This window comes from Plectropomus leopardus, chromosome 15 (genome assembly GCF_026936395.1).
Source record: "Plectropomus leopardus strain MGB_pleo_1.0 chromosome 15, ASM2693639v1, whole genome shotgun sequence".
NCBI lineage: Eukaryota > Metazoa > Chordata > Actinopteri > Perciformes > Serranidae > Plectropomus > Plectropomus leopardus.
Window position 1 is genome coordinate 33,926,695 of NC_142190.1, and position 21,781 is coordinate 33,948,475.

General features: G+C 40.9%; 1 protein-coding gene across 1 annotated transcript; it reads left to right on the top strand.

Moving 5' to 3' along the window:
* Positions 1-756: 756 nt before the first annotated feature.
* slc37a4b (solute carrier family 37 member 4b) lies at positions 757-21,654 on the top strand. Its single transcript, XM_042500042.2, has 10 exons — positions 757-892; positions 5,455-5,910; positions 8,473-8,705; positions 12,105-12,351; positions 19,066-19,218; positions 19,303-19,388; positions 19,483-19,596; positions 19,696-19,761; positions 19,875-20,013; positions 20,102-21,654. Exons 2-10 carry the CDS (start codon positions 5,763-5,765, stop codon positions 20,266-20,268), a joined length of 1,353 nt encoding a protein of 450 aa, XP_042355976.1. The 5' UTR covers positions 757-892; positions 5,455-5,762; the 3' UTR covers positions 20,269-21,654.
* The last annotated feature ends 127 nt before the right edge of the window (positions 21,655-21,781 follow it).

A 21,781-nucleotide genomic window follows, 5' to 3' on the forward strand; every position in this document is an offset into this window, starting at 1 on the left:
TGTATATATATCAGTTATTTTTTGTAGCATAGATTGCTGTGTTTTCCCTGGCACAAAAGAAGAATAAAAAATAATAAATAAATAAATAATATAAACAACAATATAAAAAAATCAGTGTCTGCTGTCAGCCAAATTGGTGTTTTAAACCTTGGTATCAGTATCGGCCCAGAATTTCAAAATCAGTGCATTATCATTTTGGTTAGAAAGTGAATTTTTACTTTTTTTTGTATATTTTTAATTGTTGTTTTTCATTATCACATATTGCTTTATTGTTTATTATTCTGATTGAATTGGTTTGTAATTTCTTTTATGTAGTTATTTATTGAGTATTTATTGATTATTGATTTATTTATTATTTCAACACATATACAACATGTTACTGGTACTAGAACCAAAGCACATAGGCTATTCTTATTATTCTTATTTACATTTAAATATAATAATTACTGCCTTGCATTATGCTTATTTATTATGTTGCTATAATTAATTTACAAAGTTTCAATAGGCTGAAATAATATTTTGAGAATTAAATAATGTCATATGGTATGATATTTTTCAGGTGTCTAATATGATTCCCCCTAAAAGCACTTACAAAAGACCTACATTGTTTGAAAATAATACTTTTTTGGTAATTAACACCCTAATGAATGCAAAGTCCACTTTCATGAGATTTTGAACTCACTCTGATATGAGGTCAAAATCAAATCCTGAGCAGACACACACCACTCCACTCAGCGGCGGAGGTCGCTTGCGAAGCCTATGGCTTAGTCTCTACGTAGAGCCTACGTAGCGCCTACGTATTGTGTCACGGTGACGCGCTCAAAAGCTGCAGATTCTTGAACGCGCGCTGTCCTTGGGATCAGCCGATCAGCAAGAGGGACGGTGCTGGGAGGTAAGCAGCTTTCCAGGCATTTCCTCTTCGAGCGGAGGACAGAGACGGTAAACTGCTGTAGACAGGGACAGAGCCGAGCATCGTTGTGTCTCACTCTGTCCGTATTTGCTCACATGCAGACTGAGTCTCACTGTCTCACTCAGAGACACGAACCGACACAAATCAGTTCAGCAGCAGCAGCTTAACGTTCACTAACGGGAGGATTTGGACCATCGCTGGTCCTGTTGAGGGAGTTTTTCAGTCCATTGCCATCAGTAAAGTCAGTGTGCTCCGAGCCTCTGTCAGTGCAGCCTCACTCAGCTATAATATTTACATACAGTTTGTTAAAGTGTGTGTATAGGCTACAGTAACGTGAGGACACAGCTAATATTGTGTTGACTTCTGACTGGAAACGATACTCAGCGGTCATATAAGGTCCTCGGACTTCCTCTCTAACTTTTATATTTCTAAAAAAAGACTACAACCACGCCGGTCTTCTTCTCTCCGTGTAGGACACCTGATAGTCAGGGGTGCTGACCGAAGACCTCCAAACCACATGCCCAAGTCAGAGTTAGGGTCAGGTTACCCGAGAGAAACCCCATCCCTTTACAAGGAATGGACTTTGGTGTATTTGTGTGTGACGTAAATACGGTGAGAGAAAAAAAATTGCAGGGAAAAAGAAGTATTGCAAAAAAACAAGAAACATAAACAAGAATAGAAGACATTTACAATAAAATGTGGAAAAAATATGCAATGTATCTTATTTAAATTACTAAAAAACAAACAAGTTTGACATCTATATGACAGCCTACTGGAGTGAACTGAGCTGATGTTTCAGAATTTTCAACTTGTGACAGATGAGAGGCAATAACAAGGTATCAAGGTGGCTGCAGGTCAGCTGTCCATCACACAGCATCACTTACACCAGAGAGACATCTCCAGATACTAGAGGAACATTTGTGCTGTTTACTTATTAAAAACCAAATGTCTACACATTGAACCAAATGTCTACACATTGAATATTACATTATATATTACATTGTGCAGTGCTTGCTGCTGCTGTTTGTGCATTATAAATGTACATTTTTTGGCTAATTTAAACATGGTGGTTGCTTGATTCAGATACTATTACAACAAGAAGGCTGCGGTGGAATAGTCAGAGTAATCCCCTTTTTAACCACTCTTCATTGACCTCAGTGGAAAACATCATGAGGTTAAGGAAAGATGTAAAGGAGAATTCATAAGGACTTAGGAAAAGATGATTACACTGGTCTCATTGATTATACCAATGCGGCTGTTATTGACGTGTTTCCACCGTGATGATGTTGTGAGGATGGACCACTAAAAGCACATCTTCACTGTATTGGTCTATATATGTCAAACTGTTTTTATTTATCAATTTTCTTTAAAAAAAAGTAAAGATTATAAAACTTGTCTGTTTTTGTTTTTGCTGCCCTCTTGAGGCACTTTGTAACATCGATCTTAAAAAAGTGCTGTATAATGCTGACGATGATGATTCTTATCTCAGAAACTTTACCCTGTGTACTCATACGTTGTTTCATGCATGTTAAAAATAAACATGGACAATTCCGTGAAAAATATGACCTCATTTCTAAGAACAGAGTTAAGATTTTAAAAAAGGAATATCCAGTAACAAATGTGAAATGAAATGGTTGTCACTTACAAGAATGGTTGTCCACTCTCTCCCTCTTGTCCATTCATATTTATTTATTGAATGTATGCATGCTTGTCATAGGGTGTTTGGACTACAGATCTTCTATATCATCATTCTTAAGTTTTAATTTAATTTTTTGTTGAATTAAAACATCATCTTGCTGAAAAGGTCCTTTTTTTGGATAGACAACTTCTGTGTTAATATGCTCATTATATTTGAGTGGATTCAAGAATTGAGATATTTATTGTCACTCAGGTTATACATGTACAATCATATGAAATTTTAACTGAAACACTCCATTAAAAAACACTTAATTCTTAAGTATAAAAAAAACATAAACTATGGTAACAGAATGAGCAGATGAGAAGCATAATAATATGTGACTATAATATGTCACTGTGACTTCCCGCGTCTCATTCTTATGAACACGATATCTCAAGAAAACCTTGAGGGAATTTCTTCAGATTTGGCAAAAATGTTTATTTGGACTCAACGATTAAGTGATTAGATTTGGTGGTCAAAGGTCAAGGTCACTGTGGCCTTGACTTTGTCTCATTCTTTTTACATTATATCTTAACAATACCTTGAGGGAATTTCTTCAAATTTGACAGAAACATTCACTCATTATCAATGATTTGATTAGAATGTGGTGGTCAAGGGGCACCCATTTGGTAGAGTGGGCGCCCCATGCATAGAGGCTATGTCCTCGTGGGTTTGATTCCGGCCTTGGCCCCTTGCTGCATGTCATCCCCTCTCTCTCTCCCAGGGATTTTTCCTGGCTCCAAATAGGGCGGTATTGAAATTGTTTAGATTTTTCAGTTTCATAACATATTAGATTCATGCCAATTAACCACCGTTTCAGGTACTTATCAGCTAATCCATTTATAACAACTTAAAAAGATGGCAAAATGCATCCTTTCAGTTAGTATATTTTATTTGAATGTGTTTTAGTAGTTCTTTAGATAAAATATACAAAAGTAGAAACATACTAATTTACACTGAAAGAACCAAAAATGTGAACTTAAAGGAAAAAAGAAAAATTGTTCACAACACAAACTAAGACTTTAAACATCACCAACATGTGACCCCATCACAGGGCAGTTGCCTTAAAGTTAGTTTTTATGAACACAGTTCACAGCCAGAGGAAGAACATTTCAGCCTCCTGTTCTTCCTCATTCCCTCCTTTTTGTGTCTGAGCCAGGTGAATTCTTTCAGCCATTGTGGGTCAAAACCGCAGGCTCTGTGTTTATTGTGTTTATTAGATCTGGGAAGATGAATAAAAACTGATGTTAACACAAGAAGGGCCAGAATTCCATATCTAGTAAAATTTTGGCATTATTTAGATGGAGGCTCCAAATAAGCCCAGTGGGTTTTCTGTCACTCCCTGCTCTGCATGTCTTCTTCATTCTTGTTATTTTGTTTTATTATTTTGTTTATGCCATTTTGTTTTGCAAAAAAAAACCAAAACAAAGTTATAAACATTGCTACTTGTTAAAGCCTCCGTCACAGCACTTGGTGTCAAAATTTGAGAGCAATAACACATTTTCAGCTTGATATGGGCCCTCAAAGAGACAGTGTTACAGCTGTCCTCAGTCTCCCCTACTGTTTGTCCCTCACGTCAGCTGCGGAGCAGAGCTCACCATCAGCCGGAGTGGATCTGGATGATCCGTCTCTGATGAATGTCGGCGTTTTCACTTCCTCTTTGTCATATCATATCATATCGTAAGAATCACTTTCCAATGAAGACGAAACTTTCGCAGCCGCTCTCGAAGTTTAACTTTTGACAGATATGATAGTTGCCAAGCAACCAAGATGCAGCTGCCACCGCGCAAAAATTTACCACTTCAAAACACCACCGTGGCAAAATCTGTATGATTATAATGACTGTCTGTGGCCAAAACATAAAAAGGATTATATTTTCTTTACCGTTTGTACAATTTGTATAAATATCATTCATCTATTCTTTGCCTGGACTCCTCGTCTCTCCTGGTCTCTGCTGCTCCTCTCGGCCCCTCTCGTCTCTTGAGGTTGAGCAGCAATATTTTCAGACCTGATAAATTTATTATTTTTATTTATCAGGACAACGCCTGACCCCGACGCTCTTCGGACTGGAGGGATTCTCTGAGGAAGATTAAATTTTACTGGAGTCTAGGAAGTGGTGAAGTTTAGGCTATTTTGCACCTCTGCTTCCAGTCGGGCCCTGCAACCGCGCCGCGATGGACATCTGTAGTCATTGCATTAATGTAATGTGATGAAGATGTGAGATGATCATATTGCATTTGTTTTTTCCAAAATGTTTTATTTTTAAGTGGTGGTGGCCGGGAATTAAGTAGTTGAAAGTCAAAAGTCAAGGTCACTGTGAACTCATAAAACATGTTTTTGGCCATTCATATGAATTTGGAATTGGAATGCATACGCTAAAATTTCACACAAATATCTCATAGGATAAAATGATGAAGTGATGACATTTATATCCAAGAGGTTAAAGGTCAACTTCACTATGACATCATAAAGACTTTTCTGGCCATTACTGGACATCATATCTCAAGAACAGAATGAGAGATATTTGGTCATTTCATACTGAATTTGTGACACTGGCCAGTAAACTGTCCTGATTGTGGAGATCTTGTGTGCTGCTTGGGGGAAGATGTGTGTGAAGCATCCATGTTTTCACAGACATGGATGTGAACTGTAAGTGTATCTTTAACTGGTGCGTGGAGGCATACAACCACATGCCAGTATATCTAGTCTTAATTTGCAGTGTGTTAAGATCTCAGGGCCACTGTATCTATCTGCCATTTAGCCAATTCAAACTAAGTGTCCATTTCAATATGTGCTAATCATCTACAGTTCTAAAATAATCAGTCATAATTACTCCTATTATTTATAACTGTGCTTTAATTTTCAGGTCAGCTGTGACGTGTCCTTCATCAGTCTTCACTTCCACAAGCAGCAGCCTCACAGACAGACAGAGCTTCCAGCCTGCGAGAAGAGGCGTACTCCCATGGAACATCTTTGATCAGTGCTGCCCAACCAATGCTACGTCTTGTGGCTTATCTCCATTGTCCCAGTGCAGTTCTCAACTTGATTGGCTTTAATCTAGATGCCAGAGAACCTGAATACTAGACTCTGCCAAAGAAAAGACCCTTAGATAATAATTATTGTGTTTCCTCATCACCCCTGAAGTTGTGTGGTTTGTTTTGATTGAGTGCAACCATGGGGGCTGCAGGGTACGGCTACTATCGTGCAACCATCTTCTTCTGCATGTTCATCGGCTACGCGCTGTACTTCTTTAACAGGAAGACATTCTCCTTCGTCATGCCCTCTGTGATGGAGGAGATTGATCTGGACAAAGACGACCTCGGTGAGACAATAGCAAATTTATTAATTTTTGTTTGTTTGTTTAAGCAATATTTCCGATAAGCCCTTAGGTGTGCAATGCAATCAGATTGTATTTGTGGTGGTAGCTGAAGGGGTCTAGTGCAGGAGCTCTTACTCTGTACAAGGTCAGATCATCAAACGTTTTGTTGCTGTAGTTACACAGGTTAGATCCAGCACTAAAGGACAGCTGTGTGATCTGTTGTCCTCCCAGTTAGTGGTCATTTTAATATCTGCCTGGTTAGCACAAGCCAAAACAGCAGCATCTAACCCAAAGAATCTACTAATTACAAGCCAATTTTCAAGGCATAGTTTGAATTACCAGGGCAAAGGAGACTGGGAATTGGGTCTGATCTATCTAATTAAGACATGGACCTCCCCAAAAGGGGTAAAAACATCAGGTTTATGAGGTTGAAGCTTTGATGTATTCCTCTTATCTGTAATTGTAAAATTACAATATATTTCCCAAATGAATGTCAAGAAGAATCTTGTTAAACGAATTCAGATGCTGCTAAAGTGGACCAGACCATTTCTTAGCCTTGATGTAAGTCGTCATGTCTGCCACTTCCTTCATTGCAGAGGCTCGTGTCACACAAGCTAATGGAGGCGCTGTAGGTTATGTAAGTAGCTAGCTATCTAACTAGTTTGATACACTTTACCTTCACAGATTTACAATAGTCAGGACTGAGGACCTATTTCCAGTGTGAACGTCTGTTACTTGAAGGCTGAAATATCAGCCCAGCTCCTGACCATCCAAACGTCAGGGCAAGGCATGACAGCTTTAATTGTACAGCACATTTCAAATTGAAAACTTTATTTTTGAGAATCACCATTAAAATTGCAAAAATGCAGACAAAAGGTGCAAAGATAAAACAAAAAAATAAGTAAGCAGTCATTAGTGGGTGGAGTAGGCAGTGTGTAAAAAGTAAAGTTTTTAGCTTTGACTTGAAAGTGGTCAGAGTCCTCATCAATCATCTGGGAGGTTATTCCAGGTCTGTGCTGCATGAAAAGAAAACGCTGCTTCACCATGTTTAGTTCAGACTCTTGGGACGGTCAGTAGGCCGGCCCCTGATGACCTGAGGGCCTTTGGCAGTTCATATGTCACAAGCATGTCAGATATATATTTGGGTGCGAGCCACACAATGATTTATACTCCAGCAGTAGGACTTTAAAATCAATTCTCTGAGTGTCAGGTAGCCAGTGTACAGTATCAGTCAGATTTTATCTGTAATAACAGACTTCCGTAGAAAAAGAAAAAGTAAATACATGATACATGATTTTGGTGAAAAAAATCAATTCAATGAAAGTAGAAAATCATGTTAATGTATAATATTTTTAAAGCTTGACTTTGAAAAGCGCATTTTGTGTGCAGAGTGCTATGAGTGTGTGTAATATTAAAGTGGGCCCTAAGAAAGATGTAAGACAGGCACGGGCCTAGATTCTGTGTATTAGTAACACATCTGCCTCCTTCTTTGGCATGTTGATAGTGTGTTTGGTTGTGGTACAGCATTGTTTGGGTCTGTGTTAAAGAAATGATAGTCTGATGTTGTTGTTTGTGTGTGGGTTTGACTGTGAATGTTTTGTTACTGGTCTGTGCCCTGTCAGGTACTGTAATTGACTTGATTCATCATCATCTACAGACTGTGCTGAAGACTTTGCTGAAGCATGCACTCTGCTGGGGTCCCTTTATGCCTTAGATAAAAAGCTGACCGCTGTCCCCAATTGTGATTGTATTGCACTGTGGATGATGGTGCTAGTCAAGTCAAATCAGTTTTATTAATAAAGCCCATTATCACAAATCACAGTTTGCCTCAGAGGGCAAACCCTTAGACCCTCACAACGACTAAGGAAGAACTCTCTAAAAAAAAAAACCTGTAACGAGTGGAAAAAAGGGTAGAAACCTCAGGAAGAGTGACTTCTCCTTCCAGGACGGACAGATGTGCGTTAGATTCGGAAATAACAATTAAATTACAGATGGGAAGTGGGTGGATCACCAAACTTATTACAGTTCTTCCTGAGGAGAGCATACATTTCTAAGTGACATTTAATGGCCATTCATCTCATAGTCGTAGTAGATAGATTTCACCCTGAACCACAGATGTCAGCCTCATGGTGAGCTGAAGAAGTCAGGATATCATTTAAGTCAGTAGGATTTATTGTGAGGGGACTATGAATATCTGTATCACAATTTCCATGTTGACTAAAGTAGGAAACTGACAGACATCATGACAGACTAACGAACTGGCCATCCCGAAAAGATGATCCTCACCCTCTGTCTATCTTTACACATGGTTGATGATGGGTTCATGTCAAGAGTGTCATCATATTTTATTGTAGAGAAGTCTCTTTATGTACCACTACTGAGGGTGAGCATCACACAAGCAGAGGGAGAGAATATTTACAGATTAATTTCATATTTTTGGCAGTGACATAAATCTCAGTTGTCATCCAACTGTGGTTACCTGCATCAGTACAAAGCCCCAGACTGTGTTCCTTTAGATACAGTCCGTACATTTTTCTGAGCGTAACCTTTATGGTGTCTCTGCAGGTCTCATCACCAGCAGTCAGACCATGGCCTACGCCATCAGTAAGTTCATCAGCGGCGTGCTCTCGGATCAGATCAGTGCCCGCTGGCTCTTCTCCATCGGCCTCTTCTTGGTGGGGGGCATCAACATAGTCTTCTCCTGGTCCTCCACTGTCCCCATGTTTGCTCTGCTGTGGTTCATCAACGGCCTGGGACAAGGCTGTGGCTGGCCCCCTTGTGGGAAAGTGCTGCGCAAGGTAACACTAACCTGTCTGCCACAGCATGCAACACATATCCCTCATTCAGTGTCATGTTCAGATCACACTCTTAACACCACAATGGGATTCAAAAAATGTATTATTCATTACACTTTTGAAAAATAATCCTGTTACTTATTACTCCAACAGTAATGCGTTACACTACTATAGATAGGAAGACATAGACTTACAGCATACAACATTTCTCTTCACTGATGGTGCTGTGGTAGCTCATGTGGGTCCTCAGTAAATGCTTCTGATATGAAGAAGCTAGCCAAACAAACATGAGTTTCCTGCAGGCGTCCATGTTTTCCGGAGTAGATGCACTGGCACGCATTTAGATCCGAAGTCAGAAAAACTGACACAGAATTATCGACTTCCGACTTGCAGTGGAATGCAGCATATTCCCATCTGAAACACAGAAAGCCAGTCCTGGAAACAGGCAATAGTACATCCAGCCACATGCTTCATTAGTTCTCTGTCTCTTTTAGCAGCTGTCCACCATGAAAGTCCAGTTTGGGTTGTTAAATCAGTGCAGGGCTGCAGCCATGCTCAGCAGCCGAGGAGGCAAGCTTCACCTTGCTGTGCTGTCAGTCGTAGTATAGGTGTTTTAGGAGGTTTGGGGTTGTGTTTCTTGCAGTGGAAAGAGTCGTAGTACCACTATGTAGACTAGTGATGTTCTTCATCTTTCCTTCTGACCACATTCAAGTAACAAAAATATTTCCAACCACTGAGAACTTAGATCTGTTATTGTTTAGAGACAGTAGTCAGATAAGATGACTGTTGATGAAGCACTGAGATTTCCAGAGGTCAGTGAAGCAAGCATATGTTCTCAGCTCTGACGCTTTGAAGCCTGTCTGTCATGTCAGCTTCCCGTGACAGTGAGTCGCGGGAGTTAGCACACCTGTAACTGTCTGGGAGCTAAGGGAGGGATGTGTTCTTTGGGGAGGAAGAAGGGGCAGCAAGTCCCGGATGTGGAAAGCTGAGCGATTGGCTGGTGCAGAGTTAGGAGAGGGAGGCTACTGTTTTGTGTTGGCGTTGGTTACGGCCTACAGTAACCTGTGTTCAGGGTGAAATAAAGAGGCCACAAGAAAACTGACTAACATCTCATTGCCTGCTCATTTAGGGATGTTACAATATACACAGATCAGCTAAAATATTGAAACCACTGACCTTTGAGATAATATTGATCATCTTGTTACAATGCAATGTTCTGCTGGGAAATCTAGGATCTTTTCATGTGGATACCTCATGGAAATGTTAAATGCCCAACTTTACAGCAGGAATGAACATGTTTAGCCTGGTGCAAAAACAGTTTCGGTCTCTATAACTATACTCTCTATATAATTTCATTATTCATGATAACTGTACAGGGGGTGAATTTCTTTTTATAACTCATCTGTTTACATTTTATTAAGACTTAAGCTGCGCATATTTAAGGGCGGAGTTCAAAGCTGTAATTTGTAACTTTAAACTTGTTAATTTCTGCTGTAAAGTTTGGCATTTTAACATTGGGGTCTGTGGGGACTGACTGTGTTTTGGAGCCAGTCTCAAGTGGTCATTAGAGGAACTGCGGTTTTTGGCACTTCTACGTTAGCTTCATTTCTCATCCCTGGAGGCTGTTGCTTGGTGTAACTCTGCAGCAGGAGCCACCCGCTACCAGACGTGTTGTCAGTGTTTCTCTCTGTGCTGTGAGAAAGAAAGGGCTCCTGTCTCTTACTTAGAGGTGTTTGGAGGAATCCTGTTTGTGCTGTCAGTCGGTGCTGACCTTTCGGCCAGAGGTAGCTTTGTCTACTTTGAGGAGATGTAAGCCTGTATGAGACACGAGGAGGGTTTCCATTACAGATTTGTGCAAAACTTAAGTGATATTTTTGAATTGTTGATAAAACACAATTGTGAGATGACTGCGTTTCAATTGAGTGATGTTCTGCAACTTTTCCTCTGGTGATAACATTCCAAGAAGCATGGTGATGGTTGTTCAAAACATTAGCAGCTTTATTTCTATCGCAGCCACCACACTAGCCGTCATTATTTCCAATTGAAGGCCACATAGGCGTTTTATGGAGCGATAATGGAACAAAGAGCCCCTTATATGTGGGAGTGGCCACGTATGAGGGATTTCTGGGAGATGATAGTCCATGATTTCACAGAAGAATTATGGATTTAAAACTTCAGGATGACCTGTTATGTGATGCAGTAACATCTCTTGTAGCTCCTGCTGCATCATGAGGGAGCCAGTTCCTACTGACAAGCACATAGCCATAGCATCATGTGACCTACAAGAGCCAAAAAATGTTTCCATTGGAGTTTTGTGAAATATGGCTTTTTTGAATTGCCTGAAATACCACCTCACGCATTGTGGAAAAGCATTTTTTTTTTTTTTTAATTGACTTGTTTCCATCAGACATATTTTATATATACAATTTCAATTTGTGCAATTTGAGGGTTAATGGAAACCTGCCTAGTGACTGAGTCCAAAGTGATGATATTGGCAGTGGTGGTAGTTTGACAATTTACAGGGTTTCCTCAGTCTGCAGTCTCACATTAATGAAGAGATTTTGGATCATAAAGGCCTGCTGAATGGACTTTAATAGCAGGTAGTCTTTAAGCAAGCCAGAACACACTCAGTGATTTTATGCTCAGAGACAACTGGAGGCTTGTAAGAGGCTGCCTGAAGAGTGTTCAAAGGGTGAAGAATAAATGGGCTTTGGAATACGTGCAGTGTGCTAGAGGGGATCAGATTACAGCAGAAACTATTTATAGAAGATCTCCAGTAGATCTTTACAAAAGAAAGACCTTTTTGACTACATGTTTTTTTTTTCTTCTTTAGTGAGTAATCTTTTATAGTTCCAAATTTTGTCCAGTTCTCTGCAGCTTCTGTTCCACAACTGACTGGCTATCACACACTGTGGATCAACATGGTGTTAAAAAAGGTTGAGGGGCTTAAAGAGTTTGCCCAGTGGATTCTCAAGTTACTGGTCACTCTGTTGGGGAATGCTGTGTCAGAAATGTTCATAGTTGCCTTCAGCTGTATTACATCATGAAGGCATGTGCGTCTAATGCCATTTCTCCAGCAGCAGTGAAATATAAGAAGAATCTGAGCAGTGTTGATCGTATAAAAAAGGTGTAAATGCAAGAGTGTGTTTATTACGGGGTGAGTCTTTTGTAGTGTGGCTGCTATTTTTTCTTTTCCTCCTTTTCTTCTGAAAGATAATACAATGAAATGGAGCGTGACCTGTGGGCTGCTTCAGGATAGTGGAACATGGAAAGTAACCATAAACATATACAACATATGACCATGGTAAACAAGCATATGATATTAAAATAAATGGTATTGTAGGATATTGGAGATGTTTACTCTTTTGCGCTTTCTTTTCTCCTGTGTCTCTTTTCAATCAGTGGTTTGAGCCCTCCCAGTTTGGAACATGGTGGTCCGTGCTGTCCTGCAGTATGAACCTGGCTGGGAGTCTGGGGCCAATCCTGGTCACTGTGCTTCTGCAGTACTACAACTGGAGGACTATCCTGACTATGTCAGGCATTTTCTGTGCTTGCTTCTCAATTATTTGTGTGGTGTTTGTGAAGAATGAACCAAAGAATGTGGGCCTGCCCAGCATCGAGGTGGCTGCCAGTAAGGGGGCAAAGGGAGGTGAGTAAAGACAGCAGTGAGCGGTGGATTACAGGAGGGTGAGAAGTCACTTCCTGTGTACCTGAAGATGGTTAACTCAAAGCATGTCAATCACAGGCTGCCATGTTAACTCCCTTTTGGTGATAACATCTCAACAATGGGTGTGCCCCAACACCCACACTTGGGATTTTTTTGATGAGTATGTATGACAAACTTGTGGTAACTGCCACACCACCCAAGAGCCTGTAAAAACTGCAGTGTGTGGAGGTTTGTCAGAGCTCTCTGTGACACACTGGATGGATGAGAACACCCCACGGCTTGCACAAGTGCAGATACATGGCTAAGCCCAAATGCTTTATTTCTGTGTAATCAACAAATAAGTGAGAGTGACAATACAATGTCACAGTTTGAAACAGATGAAAGTACAAAATGAACACACATTCAGGAGCTGGGAGAATTAGACTCACACAATCAGGGGAAAGATATATCTATCAAATTATATTTATTACAGCTGAAATGATTAGACTGTAAGATAAGGCTAGAAATAGAGCAGTTTTTGCTTCGTGCGCCTCTGAGCAGCTTTCATAGGAATGAATGGGGCCTTGCTGCTAATGCTGTATCCAGGTCTCTTAATACATCCACAGTCTCATGTACTACTGTCAGAAAAGAGTGACAGTTCAGAAAATATGACACAGTTAATTTTGATAAAAGTTAAAAGTTTAAACTGCAGCCCTAGAGCCAATCACACATCCTTTGGCAGTAATTAAATCTGCAGTTTTCAGAGACTCCAAAAATTCTGTCCTTCCAACAGAATTAAATTAGGTTGGGTGAAAATAGTTTTTGGAAATGCTGCCCAGATCTCTGCTTATTGACATGGATTATTTCTGCTTCCATACTCTCACATCTGTGTAGCCACAAGTCCATAACAGAGGGACTCAGAAAAAGCTTCTTATCTCAGACCACCAGGATGATGAACTCTGTCCAGAGCGTCTTTCTCTGAGCATGTACAGTATTTCTTAATTATATAGTCTGCTTACAAATGTTTTATTATATATGACATTCAACAATTTTCCAACAGTAAAAACATGCGCTTTCACATTTTAATGCTAATGTTAGATATATTTTACTTTTTTATCTTAGATTTTTGTTTGATCCTTGGATTTTTTACATTGTTCTAATATTTCTTTTAGCACAAAGAGCTCACACACCTAACAGGCCCACTGGGACCGACTGGAACAAAGTACAGTTTATTTCAGATCTGAAACAGAATTCCAGTGACACCTGTCTGATCACTTTCGAGTAAGTCAAGACAAGTCAGTTTTATTTATAAAGCCCATTATCACAAATCACAGTTTGCTCAAAGGGGTTTACAGCATATGACATCCCTCTGTCCTCATACCCTCACAGTGAATATGGAAAAACTCCCCAAATAATGGCATGCAGTGTTGCATTTTTCACACTATTGGATTCAATTGGCTTCAGTCAGTGTATACATAAACCCACCCACTGCTTCAACCACACCCTAGGTCTTGTCCCTGCGTACAACATCGGAATTGAAGATTTAATAGTCTTCCCTGAGAATCCCGCTCTGTCAGACCATTATTTAATAACTGTCGATTTTTTGTTACTCGATTGCGCGCCTCTCAGCAAGAGTTACTATACTAGATGTCTGTCCGATGGTGCAGTGGCTAAATTTCAGGAATCGATTCCTTCTGCATTGAACTCATTACCATGTCTCAATGTGACTGAGAACACTTTTACTACATTAGTCATTCTCAAATTGATTGTCTTGTTGATAGTGCTACTGGCTCACTGCAATCAGCTCTTGACTCTGTTGTACCTTTTAGAAGAAAATAATGAAACAAAGAAAAATAGCTCCATGGTTTAAACCCCAGACCCGCAAAATAAAACAAATATTGTGAAAATTTGAAAAAATTGGCAATCAACTAACCTGGAAAAGTCCCGTTTGGCAGGCCTGTCTGGCAGGATAGTCTTAATACGTTTAGAAAGGCAATCCACTATTCCAGAGCAAACTATTACTCATCGTTAAATGAGGAAAATATAAACAATCCCAGGTTTCTTTTCAACACTGTAGCAAGGATTTAGAGTCACAGCTCTATAGAGCCTTGTATTCCTTTGGCCCTCAGTAATGATGAGTTTTTTTAATGATAAAAATCTAACTATTCGAGATAGAATCCATCAGCTCTTGCCCTTAACTGACCTGACCCCAGACTCCCTGACCCCCAGCTTGGATATGGCAGCAAGGCCTGGAATTTATTTGGACCATTTTTCGCCCATTGACATTCACCAACTCTCTACTCTGATTTCTGCATCTAAGCCATCAACATGCCTGTTAGACCCCATCCCAACTAGACTACTTGAGGAAGCTTTACCCTTATTAGACAATTATTTATTAGATATAATCAATGCATCTTTATTAACGGGCTATCTACCACAGTCCTTTAAAGTAGCTGACATTAAACCTCTTCTAAAGAAGCCCACTCTCGATCCTGAGATTTTAGCTAACTATAGACCAATATCCAATCTCCCCTTTATTTCTAAAATCTTTGAGAAAGTGGTTGCTCATCAACTCTGTGACTTTCTTCAAGATAATAGTTTATTCGAGGACTTTCAGTCAGGCTTTAGACTTCATCATAGTATATAGTGACGGCACAAGTAAAAATTAATAATGACATGAATTGATTGCTTCTGATTCAGGTCTGGTCTCTGTTTTAATCCTTTTAATCCTTTTAATTCTCCGTGCATACTAAGGTCTGCTTCGGAGTGCCACAAGGTTCTGTGCTAGGACCAATCCTTTTTACTTTATATATGCTTCCTCTAGGCAACATTATTAGAACTAGTCAAGTCAAGTCAGTTTTATTTATATAGCCCATTATCACAAAACATGGTTTGCCTCAGAGGGCTTTACAGTGTACGACATCCCTCTGCCCTTAGACCCTCACATCACCCAAGGAAAAACTCCCCAAAAAGAACCCCTGTAACGGGGAAAAAAAAGAGGAAGAAACCTCAGGAAGAGCGGTAGAGGATAGTGAGGGATCCCTCTTCCAGGACGGACAGACGAGCAATAGATGTCGTAAATAGCAAATGAAATACAATCATGGCAAAAAAGGAAAGAGAAAGAGAGAGGGTGGGGTGGGGGGGCAATAATAGAAACAGATGCATGTCAAAAACACTAACACTATAAATTTCCATTGATATGCTGACGATACACAATTATATCTATCTATGAAACCAGATGAAACTGATCAGCTATCTAGACTTCAATCATGTCTTAAGGACATAAAAGCCTGAATGAGCCGTAATTTCTTGATGTTGAATTCAGACAAAACTGAAGTTATGTTCTTGGCCCAAAATACCTCAGAAACTCCCTTTCTAACGATGTAATTTCTCTAGATGGCATTACCTTGGCCTCTGGCACATCTGTAAGGAACCTCTGAATTTTATTTGATCAAGATTTATCTTTTGCCTCCCATATAAAACAAACTTCAAGGACTGCTTTTTTTCACTTGCGTAACATCGCAAAAATTAGACATATCCTGTCCCAGTCAGATACTGAAAAATTAGTACATGCATTTGTCACCTCTAGGCTGGATTGCTGTACCTCCCTATTATTAAGTATTGAATACTATCAGGACGGAGTTAGTATCACCTGGCGGTCTAAAGAAAGTGGAAAACATCTCACAGTGCATTCAGAGATCACTCTGAATGGTTCTTTCATTGCCAAAGCTGTAGAGGCCGGGGAACATGTACTCATCACTTCTACCACCTTACACATCCTGAAAACAATGCAGTCATATTGGTTGACTCATTTGAAGTGTGTCACATGGCAGATTTATGGAAAAACAGGCTTTCTCTGTGAAAGGCAACCAAATCAAAAACAAACTTTTCACATACGTCTGACAGATTATCATTTGCTTTACACACAAACTTAAAAACAAACAGAAAGGCTTTAAAAGCTGTAGAGACGAGCATGATGTTCACAACTATTTTAGTCCTGAAAAATATTTCGGGAATTGATTAAATTTAAATTTAATATAATTAAATAATTTAATTTAATTTAAATTTTAAATTTAATTTAAAATTGGTCAAATTTCCCTATTATTTGGTTGCCCCAACAAATCACTTAGGTCTTGGCTGCACCTGGATCATGGTTATAGCTGTGCTGATGCTGCGACCCTGCCCTTGGCCGTGCTCGTGCTGTGACTGCACTGATGCTGTACCTCTGGCTCACCTTGATCGTGGTCTTTGTCTTGTTGTGACGTCACTGTGGTCCTGTCTGAGGCTGCGACTGTGTCGTGGGCCTTGGTTGCGCTTTGTTCCCACTGCAATTGGTGCATTCCTCCACCTTAAGACTGCAGCTAATGAGAGGGGGCATCACAAAGCTGTCACCTGAGCGAGGTGACTGAGCTCCCTGAGACTGATGGAGGGGTTTGTTGGGGAGGTGCTGGGGGTTCTGCCGGACTCTGTGAGAAACGGTGCAGTGGTGCCACAGGGGGAGGAGGTGTCGGAGTTTCCTGCTCTGTAGGTGTCAGCAGAGAATGGAGGCTGGACGTTTGGGGCAGTTTGGCCAGGCCAGTGGCAGGGCCTTTTACATGGTGTGTGTGAAGGTCAGGAACATCAGGTTGTTGCAGGGCATCAGTCAGGATCAGTAGAGGGGGGTGCTGGGTGAGGACATCACTGTGAGGTTCAGATGTAGGGTCTTTTACAAGCAGCCACTTCCTAAGAGGTCAGGGGACCTGCAGTGGAGGATCCTTCACGGGGCACTGGCCAATGATCATTTCCTGGCCCGGGCAGCTCCAGGGGTGGGTGATGGGTGTCCTTTTTGCGGAGTGTCAGAAACTGTTAGTCATGTTTTTCTTTACTGTCAAAAAGTCATTGGTGTTCTGTGTTTCTTTAAGGGTTTATGTGGGAAGTTTGGGGAGTCCTTCTGTGTGGGGAGCTTCATCCTGGGCCCTGTGTACGCTGTGCGCAGGAAGGCAGTCAATGTGCTGCTGAACTTCCTGTTCAGTCAGGAAAAGCCAGACCCCTTATGATGAAAGAAATAAATGGCCCAAAGTTTCCCTCGCCAGGACGCGGGTCACTGCCCCCCTGGGGGGCTTCAATGCTCACGTTGGCAGCGACAGTGAGACTTGGAGGAGCGGGATGGAGGAATGGCCCCGCGATCTGAACCCGTGTTTTGTTATTGGACTTCTGTGCTTGCCACAGATTGTCCATAACAAACACCATGTTCAAGCATAAGGGTGTCCATATGTGCACTTGGCATCAGGACACCCTAGGCCGCAGTTCGATGATCGACTTTGTAGTCGTGTCATCGGACTTGCGGCCACATGTCTTGGCAGAGGGATGTCGTACACTGTAAAGCCCTCTGAGGCAAACCATGCAACCGGCAGTAAGTCGAATTTGTTTCCAGTGAGGGTTGGACTCCGCCAGGGCTGCCCTTTGTCACCGATTCTGTTCATAACTTTTATGGACAGAATTTGTAGGCACAGCCATGGTGTTGAGGGGGTCCGGTTTGGTGACCTCAGGATTGGGTCACTGCTTTTTGCAGATGATGTGGTCTTGTTGGCTTGATCAGGCCATGACCTTGAGCTCTCACTGGATCGATTCGCAGCTGAGTGTGAAGTGGCGGGGACAAGAATCAGCACTTCCATATCCGAGGCCATGGTTCTCAGCCAGAAAAGGGTGGAGTGCCCTCTCCAGATCGGGGAAGAGATCCTGCCCCAAGTGAAGGAGTTTAAGTACCTCAGGGTCTCGTTCATGAGTAAGGGAAGGATGGAGCAGGAGATCGACAGGCGGATTGGTGGGGCGTCTGCAGTAATGTGGACTCTGCACCGATCTGTCGTGGTGAAGAGGGAGCTGAGCCGAAAGGCAAAGCTCTCCATTTACTGCTCGATCTTCGTTCCTGCCCTCATCTATGGTCACGAGCCTTGGGTAGTGACCGAAAGAACAAGATCACGGGTACAAGCGGTCGAAATGAGCTTCCTGTATAGGGTGGCTGAGCTCTCCTTTAGAGATAGGGTGAGGACACGCTGGAGAGACTCAGCCTCGGGATCCCCCGGGAAGAGCTGGACAAAGTGGTCGGGGAGAGGGAAGTCTGGGCTTCCCTGCTGAGGCTGCTTCCCTGCTGAGGCTGCTGCCCCGCGACCTGACCCCTGATAAGCGGTAGAAAATGGATGGATGGATGGATGGGCTTTATAAATAGAATTTATTGAAAATTGATTAGAAATTGTTCTAAAATCCTAAAATCCGAGAAATGTCCTAAAATTCAAGAAACATCCTAAAATAATAGTAATGTCCTAAAATCTGAGAAATGTCCTAAAATCTGAGAAACGTTTGAAAATTCTAGAAATCTAAAATCTTAAAAACATTCTAAAATCCAAGAAATGTCCTAAAATCTGAAAAATATCCTAAAATCCTTGAAACATCTTAAAGTCAGAGAAACATCCTAAAATTCTAGAAATGTCCTAAAATCCTTTAAAATCCACTAAAATCCTATAACATTCTAAAATTCTAGAAATGTTCTAAAATCCAACAATAATTTATGGAGCTGCTGTGACTAGCCCCTAGCTTTCTGTCAATTTGCAAAAGTGTCCCAAAAACAAAGCAAGCTGAGTTGAGTATCCCTGCTGCACTGCATCTATATGGAGCTATTGCTGATGTGTAGCTTATTAGAGCATGTGAATGTGGCTCTCTGTCTGAACTTGAACTCATCAGGCAACAACGAGAGCACGTTGAGGGAGTTCATCCTGTCTCCTTTCCTGTGGGTGCTGTCTCTGGGCTACTTGGTGGTGTTCGGAGTGAAGACAGCTGCCACTGACTGGGGACAGCTGTTCCTCATGCAGGAAAAAGGCCAGACTGTTCTCATGGGTATGCATTTGAATGTTTGCTTCTCACTGATGTTCACTTCATGTAAGTGGTTGTGGGTGCTGACTGCAACTGTGATGCTTCCAGGCAGCACCTACACCAGTGCCTTGGAGGTGGGAGGTTTTGTGGGCAGCCTTGCAGCAGGTTTCCTCTCTGACAGAGCTGTAGCTCAGGTAGGTGACAGGGAGAGATGTATTTGGCACAAATGACTGAAATCCTTGGGTTGGGAATCAGTGTTAAAAACATCCTGTCTTTGACTTCCTCCAGCAAGGCCTGGGCACCCACGGCAACCCTCGCCACAGCCTGCTTATTCTGATGATGGCTGGTATGTATGTGTCCATGTACCTCTTCAGAGTCACTATCACACCTGAAATTCCGAAGGTAATTGCAACATAATTTCTTTTATCACTGTGTAAGATGCTTGAAATGAACATGCTGCCTGTGTTAAAAATATCACAAGAGTTCAATGTACTTGCTCAGGAGGCTCCTCTTTGGGTCCAAGTCATTCATCCTGTCTCTGTTCTCATCGGTGTATCAGAAAAAGAGGTATGCTTAAAACCTTTCTGGGCTCCATTACTGTCAACATTTGCTGTGCTGAATCTTGGTAAAGCTTTTGAGACACAATTTTTCTTTCCACATTTTCTTCTTGTCATTCACAGATTTGGATTCTGTTTCTTGGTGCAATGTTTGGATTTTCTTCTTACGGACCAATCGCCTTGTTCGGAGTGATAGCAAGTGAAAGTGCTCCCTCCAATTTTTGTGGAACCTCTCATGCTGTTGTAGCTCTGATGGCTAATGGTAAGCTGCAGATTCACGTGACCATCACTTACTGTAGGATTTGAGTGTGACGTATTCATGTTACTAAACAAGCTTTCTATTGTTGCAGTGGGGGCTTTTATGGCAGGGCTTCCCTTCAGCACTATTGCTAAACAGTACAGCTGGGACATGGCTTTCTGGGTAGCCGAGGTGATAATGGCCATCGCCACCGTTGGTTTCTTCCTTGTACGCAACATGCGCACCAAAATGGGATGTATCGCAGAGAAAATGGACTAATTTATCTCCCTGAAATAAGCCAACTCATGACGTCTTGTTTTGTGACTAGATGGACTGAGGACTTATATTAATGACAGCTCTGTAAACAGAATACTGCACATGAATACAACACAAATTTAACCCCTTGAAACCTAAGCAAATTGGCTTGATTTTTTTATTTCAAAAACATGGGAAGAAAGCAATGAGCAACAAAAGAAGAAATGACCCATCAGTTTGCAAGAAATTAGTTAAAAATCAAATGAAGAAATTTAGTTTTAAAAAATAATATCAGTAAGATAATTAGAAGAGGAAGAAAAATTTTCTAAATCTGTCCATTTGTGGAATCTCTCCGACCAAGTGGCTAGTTGTCTTTTTCCTCCATTTTTTTTAAAGAAATCACACCAATGTGCTTAGGGTTCAAAGGTTTAAATACTTGTGAAAGGTGTCTTATCGAGCACAAGAAAAGTGATGTTGCTCCAGGTTTCAAACGGTTAATCAAACAAATCACTGTCACACAGACTGATCTTCAATCACTTGTTTTTTCACTTTAATTGGTCTTATGGAGATGTTCAAGGTGAGTCAGTCAGCCACTTTAGATTCACAATCAGGTTTTGTTACTCACACGCACGCACCGACCCATGCACAGATGCACACACGCGCGTGCGCGTGCGCTTGCACGCACACACACACACACACACACACACACACACACACACAGTTTACCTCATATTCAACCACACTTAGAGCAAAGATGATAATTCTTCATGGCATGCTAACATTTGAGTGCTTCCACTTCATTCTATAAGCAGTTTTCATGTAGAGAAATTCAAGATTTATAAAAGTTGTATACTAAAAAGAACATGGACATGGATCTTAAGTTTTAGAAGGACTTTTTTTAGATGAAGGATGCATGCTACTCTTTGCATAACTTGCCTTTGGTGGAGGTCAGTTCTATTTAACTTAATGAGGATTTACTGCTATATTCTAGACTATTATTGGTCAAGGTATTTGAACAAATATTGTAGCATGTGTCCTGGTCATTTTACTGATACCTCACATATTTGTTAAAATGTAATAGGCTCATTATTTCACTTAAGTAAGAGAGTGTGTTATTTTTATACAGCTGAATGCTACATAATGCAGAATATCACTTTGATGCAGATTTCTAAGGCCATGACAGCTTTTGTGATCAGACATATTTTTAAGCATTGATTAACGTTAGACCTTTGCTGCAGATGTTTATGTCACTGCCACTGCCATGTGTGCAGCTGTTACACTAGTAACTACTTGATTGTATACTGTGAACTTTCTTATCTCAGAAACCTTTGTTTTGTCAACACCAATTACTGGGATTGTACAATAGACTTGAAACATCTAAGGATACCTAATAAATGTAACTTTACTGTGTTTGGGTTGTGTTGATCTGTAAACCAGCAGAAGTTCAATGCAACACCTGCAGCCTTTCTATCAGCTCTAAACAGTTCAATCACAATAAAAAGCTATAGATGCATTTATCTCTCATTATCTGTAGAGA

Bases quoted from the DNA above. Each gene is read 5' to 3' on its own strand.
- slc37a4b (XM_042500042.2), top strand. From the start codon at position 5,763: ATGGGGGCTGCAGGGTACGGCTACTATCGTGCAACCATCTTCTTCTGC. The intron at 5,911-8,472 runs GTGAGACAATAG...GTGTCTCTGCAG, and splicing joins TCTGGACAAAGACGACCTCG to GTCTCATCACCAGCAGTCAG. The intron at 12,352-19,065 runs GTGAGTAAAGAC...TGAACTCATCAG, and splicing joins CAGTAAGGGGGCAAAGGGAG to GCAACAACGAGAGCACGTTG.